This window comes from Microtus ochrogaster, chromosome 5, assembly GCF_000317375.1.
Source record: "Microtus ochrogaster isolate Prairie Vole_2 chromosome 5, MicOch1.0, whole genome shotgun sequence".
NCBI lineage: Eukaryota > Metazoa > Chordata > Mammalia > Rodentia > Cricetidae > Microtus > Microtus ochrogaster.
In genome coordinates, this window is record NC_022012.1 from 54,158,251 (window position 1) to 54,169,992 (window position 11,742).

Below are 11,742 nucleotides of genomic sequence, written 5' to 3' on the forward strand. Positions count from 1 at the left end.
GGGAGCCTAGCCAGTTTGGATGTTCACCTTCCTAGACATGGACGGAGGGGGGAGGACCTTGGACTTTCCACAGGGCAGGGAACCCTGACTGCTCTTTGCACTGGAGAGGGAGGGGGAGAGGAGTAGGGGGAGGGGAAGAAGGGTGGGAGGAGGGGAGGGAAATGGGAGGCTGGGAGGAGGTGGAAACTTTTTTTTTCCTTTTCTCAATAAATAAATAAATAGAGTCCCATGAGATGAGATGAGTATTTGGAAAAGGCAGTCTGTAAGCTTTACTGATGTCAAAGTCACCCTGTCATGTGATGACATTCTCTATAAGCTGTTGCCATCTAATCTCAGTCAATACACCCATGATGAGGAGTTGTCACCAAAATTGCTAAACTCCATGCAGTCATCTTGGCCTAGAAGATGTTTTCTAGCAGTCAGTTCAATATTTAGATTCTGGTAGACTCTTGGGATAGTACCAATGATCTAGTCAATTCATCACTAACAGCAACTATTCTTACACTTACTAATGTTGAAAGAGGTCTTCAGACATCACTGCCAGTGGAGGCTGCTCAATCGTTTCCTGGCCACCCAGACCCGAAATAAACACACAGAAACTATATTAATTAAAACACTGCTTGGCCAATCACTTAAGTGTATTTCTAGCTAGCATTTACATCTTAAATTTATCCATTTCTATTGTTGTATATCTTACCATGAAGCTTGCAACTTACTGGTACCCACGCGCAGGCACCTTTATCCTCCAGCAGCTATGTGACGTCTCAATCTCTCTCCACATCTGTCTGCTTGGAATCCTCGCCTTGCCCTATTCTGCACTGCAATAGGCCCAAAGAAACTTCTTTATTAACCAATGGTATTCACAGCATACAGAGGGGAATCTCAGATCAACTCATTATCTCTTCCAAGCATGTAGCCTTTCAGACAGTGGCCAAGATCTACATTTCTCTCAACATGCACACCATGGTTCCTAAAGATGGCAGTCAATGGTACTTTTACCACTAGCCTGGTACTTCAGACCTCATCAATGGCAATGTGGCTTGTTTAAACAAGTTATACATCGCTGAATGAAACATAGTGTGCTTCGGCCAGCCATCATTATCAGTGGTATATCCTAACAGTTCACATCCATTTGTGATACCCATGCACATGTGACACTTTGTGAGCCTCAGCCGTCCTCTTCCACAGGATGAAGCTAGTGTCAAGGTTTCAAAACATCAATGCTCTCTTATTGCTGTTCCCTGTGGTGAGTCTTTCTCCCCCCCCCCATCATCTGAGGTTCCTCTTCTTCACAATAACCCTAAAAGATAACTAGTCCACAACCCCTTCCACATTCCTCCAGCCAAAGTTTCTCCCTACTTGAAATCACACCACACTGTGAGTCTTGGGTCTGCTATCTTTCACTCTTTAGCAAAACTGTTTATATTATGCTATTCCAAAAGCTCAAGTTTTGAGCGTGTGTCCTAGAGACAACTCCCCAGACTTGCCCCGCCCCAACACACACAAAAAACTTTCAGTTTAAATCCATCTGACTTTTACTAACCTAGATGTAAGGCAGTAAATCACCATCCTCTCTCAACCCCAGCCTGCTCTTCAGAGGGCTTTGCTCAAAGTCTGCCTTACAGGAAACACTTGGTAGAAGTTATTATCATCCCTGAGCCTCACTAGTAGGTGTGAAACAACTGTATGTCAGAAACTCATTTTTAAAACTCTATCCCAACAACGGCACCTGATACACAGGAAGCATTCAATAAATATTTATTGACTCACCTGGATAAATGATTCATGGAGCCTCGCTGAGATTTTAAGGCAAATAAATGAGAAGATCAATACACAGTTCACAGCTTGCACGGAATTTAAATGATCGGATACACCCGTAACATCTGAAATAAAAGCAGAGTGCAGGCAAGGACACAGCTTGCCTGGAAAACTACTTCCTATCGTGGAAAAGGTCAATTAACTTGGCACATGTTCCTTCATACCTGCCTCCTTCCTGCCCTCCATCCACTTCTCTGTCTTATTCTAAGCCAACTAAACTTCTAAATGTATTGCTTTCATGAAGAAAATCGGCATTCACAGGTTTAAAACTGCAACTAGCTGGTTTTCTTCTTATTCAAAATCCTGTCCACAAATGTTTTATTGCTCTGTAAAATTTGATATAAAACCCTTAGGATAAAAGGGGAACTCTGTACTTTTAAATAGGCTTCAACATTACTTTCAAGTTTAGGTAAAGGCAGTCCTTCTCCTTCAAGCGTCTGTACTAAGAGAGAAAATGGCAAAAGCAGAAACATAAGCAGGCACAATGCTCACTACAGGATCACCTAAGCCACAAGACATGCCCTCTTGTATTCTAAAAGCAGCTACCAAAGTAATTTTAGGGATAGTGGCAATGATTGCAAGTAAATCACATGCAAATTATATATATAAGATACAAGTGACAGGAAGAGAAACCAGTTTATCTCAACATTAAGACTTTCCCCCCTTGATGACAGTATCATACACTGTGTATTCCTGACCCCTGGAGTTTTAAATACTTATAAATTATGTTTATATTTAAATATTTTGAAAAGTATAAATTAGCTTAAATATGTATTTTAATATGTATATCCACATTTGGGATCTATATGAATGAGCACAGGTGTCTGATTGGAAAGCTGTCTTCGCTGAAGCTCACTGCCATCACATTCTACCACTGGAGACTGTCCATGAAGGACATGGTTGTAAACTGACCAGCCTAAAGTCACAGCTAGTCCACTTCCCCTGTGTACAAACAGTGGCCCTTAAATATCATATATCACAGCTGTCTTTGGAGTACTATGTGGGAAAAGCCTACAAGTTCTCAATAAAAAAAATTAAATCACAACTATATCCTTAAATTAAAACATATTATTAAATAGGTACTTTCCACGGAAAAAGTCATATTTTTGGTTGTATTTCAAGTTTTTGCTTCCTTGATAACAAGTGTTTTCTCTCATTAATCAAATTAAACAGAATCATAAATAGGCCTTATTATCATAAAATGTTGGCGAAACAGTGAGAGCATATTTAATAAAAGTCTACGTGTTAGTTTGTAATATAGCAGTCATAACTTAAGGCACATTTTTATTTAGGATAATTAAGCAAACCTAGTTTCCTACATGATGCATTCAAAGGTGCCCATCTAAGTCTCCTCCCAATCCACATAAATGTCAAACCTTCTGCGGTCGGTGGCACGTGTGCCGCAGTGGGAGACGGCTGGGGTTCTTGTCCGTGGGGCTGCAGGCACAGACAGCAACCCCGTGCCGCAGCAGGACTGGCCAGGCTATCAACACACGGCCCTTACTACAGCGAGAGTGCTCCGTGTTGCTGGAGCTGCCCTGTTTGTGTCCAGACCCCGGAAGGATGGCGACACATACCTGGCACAGGTACAACCAGCAGAGCAGACCATACGATGCAAAACTGACCCTTTCGCCTGGCCACCAACCTCGTGGCCATGAACTCGGCCTAATTTGTTTCATTTCTCACCAGCTAAACTAATTCCTCTTCAAAACAGACTTATACACGTTACTCAGCATTTCAGAATTTCTGTCCCTTCAATCCAAGTATCACCAAGAAGTTTCCAAAATATTTCTTATGAGAGTGAATAAGCATATATGAAAATACTGTGATAAAATCCATTCTTCTGTACAATTTACAAATAACAGAACTATAAAACTATTTCCTATCATGCTATAGATACAGAGATGTTTCATAGGAACAACAATCAGAAAAATATCCATTCCTACCCATTAGCGTATGTCAAGGGACCTGAAGCATGGTACCTGTTACTAATTTTGAAGGAAAATCTGAAGATTGAAACGCTCACTCAAAACACAGTACAAGTGCACCAAGGAAATTGTTTTTAAAAATCAGACAACAGGAATTTCCAAGGGTAGGCAATAGTAATACTGCCACCTGTCAATCAGAGTGGAAGATGGGTAGCTTAGGATCCTGGCACCTGGAGTGGCTGGCATTATGCTATGGATAAGTCACGGTCTTCGTTTTTTATTTGTAGAATGGAACACTTGCATAGCCTGTCTAAGAGCCCCTTCAAGTATGAAACACTAATAAGTCATGCATCTGTAAATATATAAACCTATTTTAAACAATTTTAAGACTAGGGTTTTTGATTTTTTTAACCCATGGCAATAACCGGGTTGCTAAAATGCTCTCAGATAAAACACACAATTGAAAAGTCTGCCTTTTTGAATCCAGTCTCCAGGAATGGAAAGGTAATTGTATGAAACTCTCAAGGAGCTGTTGTCCCCATCTGGAAGGAGGCAGTGGCGCAGGGCAGCACGGGGCTTCTTAGGCTACCCATTTCTACCACCCCTCTGCCGTGCTGCTGAAACCTTCTAAGAAGAAACTATTAATGAGTTTTTGTATGTTACCCACAAATAGAATTTCCTCCCTTTCTCGCCTACCTGAAAGTCTAATGAAAGTCTGTCATCCTGATGCAGCTCCAAAGGTTGGACAGGTAGGGGATTTCGGAGCAAGAAGAAAAAAACGTGGCTAACTCTTAGCCTTGCAGATCCTCACGGTCTCCGTTATCGAAGTCTCGAAGTCTTCGGAGAAAGATCAATATGGAAACTGGGAATGAGATAAAGGATGAACTCCAGCAAACTTGAGTAGCAAAGCTTCTAATGTCTTCATCAACGCAAGGTTCGCATTAGTGGAGCCCCAGGCCAAAGGGAGAATGAAACTATAACAGAGGGAAAAAGCCATCCACCGGTTGCCTTATACCACAGCCACTTCTAAAAGATGCTACAGTAAGGCGTCACCGATTTTAATTAAATACTGCAATGAGCATTAATTTGCATTCATTGTCAATCATGAGGTTTCATGAGAACTTACTAATTGGATCACCCATGTGTTGCAACTCAGCCTTCCTGTTCATCTTTTAGGGAGGAACTGTTCTTAAAACAAAGAAACAAAATCAACCCATCAAATGTGTTTCAAAGCCTCCCTGCTTTGTAAGAGAAACCTTATAGATGACCAATGACGTGCACTCAGGGCAGCTGACTGGCAAGAATTAAGGCTGCAGAGCGAAAGCCACCAAAGAGCTCTTACGTAGGGTCAAACAGCCGCACTGTCCTAATGTCTTTGCTTCACTAATTAGGCATGCATTCGATATCTGAATAGCTTTTCAAATTAGGAGATTAAAAGATGTATTTTTCTAATTTTCTTCAAATGCAATTCACTAAGGATAAGGGATGTCTGCTGAATACTTACCTTCTGAAATAAGGTATAGTAACAAAACAGAATTTTTGTAGCTTTCTAAGAGCCATGTATAATGGGAAAGAGCAGTGTTGATACAACCAGTGTAATTATTTTAAATAAAGTCACAACTTGCATCTTTCACATTCCCTATCACCCCCATACGCTGGTTGTGTTTATATTGCACTTGTCTTCCAAGGAACTTCGAATGTTGGTGCTCTTCCGGACCGCATGTATTATAACCGTACAAAATAAGGCTCTAGGTGCATCTGCAAGTTCATGCAGGAGAGGTTGGGTGGGGGCGGAAGGAAGAATGACAGCCTCAAAACAGCCACCTCCGAACAGGCAAATCATCTTCATTTGATGGATTCATCACTGCTTTGGGAGTTGATAGAAAAAAAAAAGTACAAGAATAAAAACCGATGAATCTACAGAGTTCCTGAATCTTCAATAATGCACAATTTTTAACTCTTCAGTTATCAGGGGGCAAAGAAATAATCCCTGTAAAACAAGCTCCATCAAAACCACATAATATCTACACATCCACCAACCTGTCATCAATAGCTCATTTCTTTTATTTATTGGTTTTTTTTTTTACTGTTTTTGGCACACTAACATCTTCATTATTCTTTGAAAGTAATGGCAGTCAGCGAGTTTATGAACATCACATACACCCTTAACATGTCCAATGAAACACTAAGTAGCTTTACTCAGGTGATTATAGGAGCAGAAATATTACCCATACATAGTAAATACTATTTCACAAAATAAGTCACACAGAACTGAAGATCTTAAGGCCCCATTTCTGACTAGACCATATAACCAGTTCTAAACATCGAATAGATTCACATAGTTTTGAAAACTGTACCCAACTGCAAGAAGTAATTTGCAAAAGAGCTTTATAATTTAAGGTATGATCTATTTATTTATAAAAATAGCAAAGTATAAGTTTTATTTCAAATGTAAGATACTACAGACATGAATCACTTAAAAGGAAGGCAGGTTCTGAAGTTTGTTGATGCAAGTGTCCTCCTATTTAAAGTTAGGGAATAATGGCTAGATTTAAGTTCTTTATATAATGGCTTGGAGACAGAGAAATGAAATTTACTGTTCACTGTAGTGGCCAATGATGACAGGGGGCAGGGATTAGAGATGAGCGAGAAGAGTATCGATGAAGAATTGCTTCAATTTATACCTTTTATACCTAAATATGATTTATTACTTATGGAGATAAATATACTTACCTAGCGCTCAGAGCTTAGCCTTTTTTAAAAAGCCCTCAAATTCCTAAATACTGAACATAAAACCCAGTAATTACTTATGACACTTATTCCTAAATACTAATATTTATCCCTGGGTGTTTCTTTAAGTTTAAATGTAATCCTGGTAATTATAAAAATACATTCTTTGATCCATTTTGAACATTTAGAAAATATTCTCAAGACTCTGAATTCCAATTTATGACCTCTGAAGAGACTGTTTGTGTTTTAAAAATATTTTATTCCAGATTATTTTAAGATACTTTATTTTCACACATTTATGGCTACCCCATGACTCATCCTTGGCTCTGAAATTCCATGGAGCAACTTCATTCAGTTTTGCTAATATTTCTGTCTTAACAACTTCATCTGTCTAGACCAGGAAGCAGCTGTGAGATGCTTCTCATGAAGAACTCATCACTGTAACCAGCTTCACAATGGTGAACACCATTAACTTGGGGACCTCTAAGAGTCTGGCCCTGTAAATATTTTAATTCTATTTAAGCCCTAAAAGAATCTGGCCATTTCAGAACTATCTTGTCTGTTTATATAAGACACGGCTCTAGTTTGATCTCAGGTCCGCTAACTAATAACTCATGATTTGAACCAAAACGACTCAGTATCATTCACTGCCTTTCATCCTCATTTCAAAATACCAAACTTGAACACACCATGTTTCTTTTAAGACTTTTTATTGATGTTTTGTTTTGTTTTTTAAACAATCCAGTCTGTTGGATCTCAATGCAGTTTATAAAAAAAAAAAAGAAAAAGAAAGAAAGAAAAAAGAAAAACCCTTAGGACGGTTTCCTATAAACTGCAATCAAAAAGTAATTTAGTTTGTCAAAGAGGTTATCTGAAGTTGCAATTTTCTTTAATATGCAGAATAGTAAAATGTAAGCATGCTCTTGGATGCAGGTGCTCCTGTGCACTAGGTTCTATAAAAGAGCTTGCTAAGGTCTGCAGGCAGTTTGAGGATGCAATTATTTTCTCCATAATTTACGTAGGTGAGGATGAAATCCATAATTTACGTAGGTGAGGATGAAACTCATATTTATGAATAAAGTATTTTTCTCAAAAAATCTGAGGCAGCTTCCGTTGAATGCTCTCTGTGCTATACCTTGAACTTAATTAAGAAAGAGTCCATGTCCATGCTGGAACTTTTGAAAAAAAGGAAAAAAAAAAACAAAACAAAAAACTCCCTCGGCAGGCATCGAGGATTACTGAAAGGAAAGGGGTAACTAAACATTGTATGCACGACTGTTTATGTTCTTACATTAACAGAACACACCAATATTTTACATAACAAGGAAGCAAAATCCCTTCACTGCTTTCAGTCAAAGTCACTGGTGTGGATGATGGAGGGTGGAGGTGGAGCAAGCCTAGTAAAGGGAAAAAACAAAAAACAAAACAAACAAACAAAAACCAACTGAAGTCTACAGCTCATGCAGTTGTCCTGTTTCTGAAGTCTACACTGCATGCAGACCAGTCCTGTTTCTCAGACATCCGAGTTGGAACTGAGATTTGTCAACCTGGGGTCCGCATTGATCTCGTATCTGTAATGATACCCTTCCATGTGATCCCTGCACGCATCTCTGATGTTATGCATCCACTTTTTTATGCCTTTACGGTTCAAATACAAAACGAGGAGGAAAATAGCGCCTATCAGAGCTAAAACAATACCTAGGAAGACATAGGAAGTCTGCAGGGATGGGGGAAGGAGAGCGTCACAGTCCAGGTCAGAGCTGTTGAGCTCCAAGAGGCCACGGTTCCTCATTTTTTCTGGGAATGCACAGGTGAGCTTGGCTTTATCGGGCACCACCTCTGTCTCTTTAAGCCAGGTCACCAGGTCAGCAATGTAGCAGTCGCAAACCCAGGGATTGTTGTCCAGGTACACCTTGACACGAGGCAGGCCTTGCCACTCAGCCAAAGTGGAGTTGTGAAGGACCTTGAGAGCATTGTCCTCCAAGTGGAGGCTTTCGAGGTGTGTCAGGTTGCGGAAGGATGCATACGTCAGGCTCACCAAGGAGTTGTTCCGAAGGTCCAGGTGGCTGAGACTCGGCAGTTGGGCCAGTAAATCCCGAGGCAGGTAAAGGAAGTGATTACTGGCCAGCTCAAGGCGCTGCAGCCCTTGGAGCGCAAAGCCTGAGCGTAGGGCAGCTGCCACCATGCCCTCAAAGGCCACCATGCCCTCGAAGCTTCCGTTCTGCCGCTGATCCTCAGGGGGCACAATGTGATTCAGGAACAGCTCCTCCAGGGAGCTAGGGGCCGAGACGCTGGCGTTGCTGCCCGCAAAGGCGAAGGCGCTGAGGTTGGTGAGAGGGTTGTGGCTGAGGTCGAGGTGGCGCAGGCCGGGCAGATGCTCGAAGGCACCTGCACACACCTCCTTCAGGTGGTTGCCGCTGAGGTTGAGCGTCGCCAGGTCGGCGAGCGGTGGCCGCCGGGCGAAAGCGCCAGCCGGGAGCACGGTCATCTGGTTGCCGGTGATGAAGAGGTTGCGAACGTAGGAAGGCAGGTCCGCGGGCACCTCCATCAGGTTGCGGTTAACGCACTTGACCGTGCGCGCCGCCTCGGAGCACTCGCACGCCGCAGGGCATCGCTCGGCTGGCGGAGGCTGCACAGACCCCGAGGCCAGGAACGCCGCCGGGGAGGTGGAAGACGAAGGTACCGAAGAGCTGGGCGCCGACGCGGAGACCCAACCCAGCAGCACCAGTGCCAGTCGTGCCAGGCGCAGCCGCCCGTCTCCGGCGGTGGGGCCCCGGGAGCCCGCCCCAGGCATCGCGGCTCGCAGCTCCCCGGAGCTGGGACGGCGCCCGCTCCGAAGGCTCGACCGGCTGGGCCCGGCGGGCGCGAGCCGGCCGCAAGTGTCGGCTACAAACTTTCCACGCGTGGGAGTCAATTGGGGAGGGGCACCAAAGCCGGAACTTGGTTTACCCCGGGCTACCGGGCGTCCCCCTCCGGGGCGGTTCCCCGCCCTTCCCTCCAGCGAGTACGCACGACCGGTAGCGACACGGGCCTCAGCGCTCCTCCTCCCGCCGCCGCTGGGGTGGCACCTCCTCGACTCTTTTGTTGGCGCCTTTCGCAGGGCAGGATCCGATGAGCGACCTGGGACAAGCGGGAGAGAAGTGTGAGGAGCGGCAATAGCCGCCGCGCCCCGAGTACAAGCCAAGTTCTCCCCACCCTTCCTACTCAGCCCTAGCCTCCGCGTGCGTCCTTCCCCACAGAGGGACGCGGTCCCCACTCCCGAGCGCTAAGCCTGCCTCTTCCGGGCCCACATCTGTACCAGAGCCACCTCCAGCCTGGCTCCTGCGGTGGGGATTGCACTCTTCTCTCGCCTAGAACTTCTCGCAGAGCACGCTGCGTCCTGCAAGCAAACTTCTCCCCCCAGCTCCCGGCTCCCACTGCCCCCGCCGACCACCTGCCTTCCGGGGTCCCCGCCCCCGCGGCGCCTCCCCGCCCAGGTTGGGGTGAGAGCGAAGTTTCGGGTTACGCTACTCTTTCCATTTTTTTGTGCCTTCTTGAATTAGTGGAGAAAGGGGTGCGGAGCCATACAGCTGTCGCCCACTCCCGACTCCCAGTTCGTGGCCCTCCAGCGCCCCCCCCCCTCCAGATCCCGAAGGGGGTTCAGGCGTCTCCAGAAAGGGGAAGGGAATCTCCAACAAAGCGGCTGTGTATCATGGGCGGGTTAGCAGCCAGACCCCCACTCCCTTCACGCCCCAGTGTGGAAAGGAATCCAGACCCCGCCTCCAGGTCCTGTTCTGGCCGCTGGGTCCCCGCCGCTCACCTCCGCGCCTGGCGCCTCCAAAGCCAACTCCTAGTCCCCGCGCCTACCCGGCTCCCGCTGCGGGCGCCGACTCTCCTCGCACCCCAGCCCCTAGCCCAACCTCCACTGCTGGGAAAAACCAAGCCGGGGGGCGGGGGAGGGCCGGGGCTGCGGGACAGATTGCATCCGCGCAACCCACCTCGGCTGCCAGTGGAGGGCTTTAAGGAGGGGGACGAGGGAGACCGGGGCTGCGCGCCTTCTGCTGGCGGGGATAAACGAACCACGCGCCCGGCAAAGGTGAGGGGTTTCCCTTCTGTTCCCCCTCCCTGGCATCCTTTGGTGGTTCCGTATTTTGCATAGCGTATTTACCTCGCATAGAAACAAAACCGCTGGTAGATCTCTTGGAATTCACGCTGCTTCGGGCATCGCCGGCAGTGCTGAGATGGATTTTAGCGTGACCCACATCAACGCAAAGCAGCAGTAGAAAGGAACGAGCTTCACACGTTACATCCGCCACAGCAAACGCCCGGGTTGTGAGGGAGATTCAGAAAGTCTCCTCTCGCGTGGCTCGGTTAGGCTGGCAACTTCAGATTCAGGGGTAGTTAGTTTAATGCCTTCCTACCTGTGCCACCCCCGCAAGCCTTGGGTAGTTATGAAACTTGGGAAGAGTCAACTTTAAAGTGGGGGAGGGTTAGTAGAAAGGACACTCATTCTTGATTCATTATGAGGTTCTTTTTTTTTTCCCTCTCCTCTCAAAATTAAAACCAGAGGGAAGAAAACGGCAGCTAAAACACCCCAGAAACAAAGGCAAATAGCAAAGATGTGAGTCACCCGGAAAGCTCCCTCCACCAGATTCGGAGCGTTGTGTCAGCACAAGTCACTTACGCAGGGAGCGCTCGCGGCGGGAGGTGGGCGGGCTGACCTAGGAAAGAAGTTTGTCCCAAAGTGTGTCTCCCAAGAGGCCCTGGCAGGCGCCGGATGATGGATTAGGGGGAAAAAGCTGGAATGCTTATAGGACCAATGTCATTAAATGGGGGAGATTTGGAGTTTCGAAAGCCCTGTCATTGCTCTTAAAAACTCTTTATCTCCTTTTCCCCAGGCAAATAATTTCCCCCGACGTAAAAAGTGTGGGTTATTGCAGTCATGTTCATTTTAGAGAGAAAATGACAGGAGAAACATGGCTGAGGAAAATGAAGAGCAGTAAAATAAAAATGAGATCAAATTAACGATGCAAGGGATTGTCCCCCCAACATGCAGCATTGCTGTAGTGGTCCAATTCTGAATCTGTGCCTGATTCCTTCTGTGGAAAGACAGTTTAGACAACCACCAGCCAAAATGGCCCAGGAAAACAAACAAAACAAAACTGCAGAGCCTGGAGACTGCAGAGATTTGTGCAAAAAGACAGTTTCATTAATTTGCATCTTCAGCACATTTTTATCTAAATCCCTTTCTCTTATTTTTAAAAGTGTTTTTGCAATATAAATGTGA

The 11,742-nt window shown here is 45.3% G+C and overlaps 1 protein-coding gene across 2 annotated transcripts; it reads right to left on the bottom strand.

The window, feature by feature from the left end:
• Nucleotides 1-6,128: 6,128 nt before the first annotated feature.
• On the bottom strand, nucleotides 6,129-10,979 carry Tpbg (trophoblast glycoprotein). 2 transcript variants are annotated; one of them, XM_013346347.2, is made up of 2 exons: nucleotides 10,624-10,979; nucleotides 6,129-9,596 (listed from the first exon to the last, which is right to left on the bottom strand). In XM_013346347.2, exons 1-2 carry the CDS (start codon nucleotides 10,628-10,630, stop codon nucleotides 7,990-7,992), a joined length of 1,614 nt encoding a protein of 537 aa, XP_013201801.1. In that variant the 5' UTR covers nucleotides 10,631-10,979; the 3' UTR covers nucleotides 6,129-7,989. The 2 variants fall into 2 exon arrangements, with proteins under 2 accessions (XP_013201801.1, XP_005347609.1); XM_005347552.2 differs by lacking the exon at nucleotides 10,624-10,979 and adding an exon at nucleotides 10,276-10,312.
• Nucleotides 10,980-11,742: the final 763 nt, after the last annotated feature.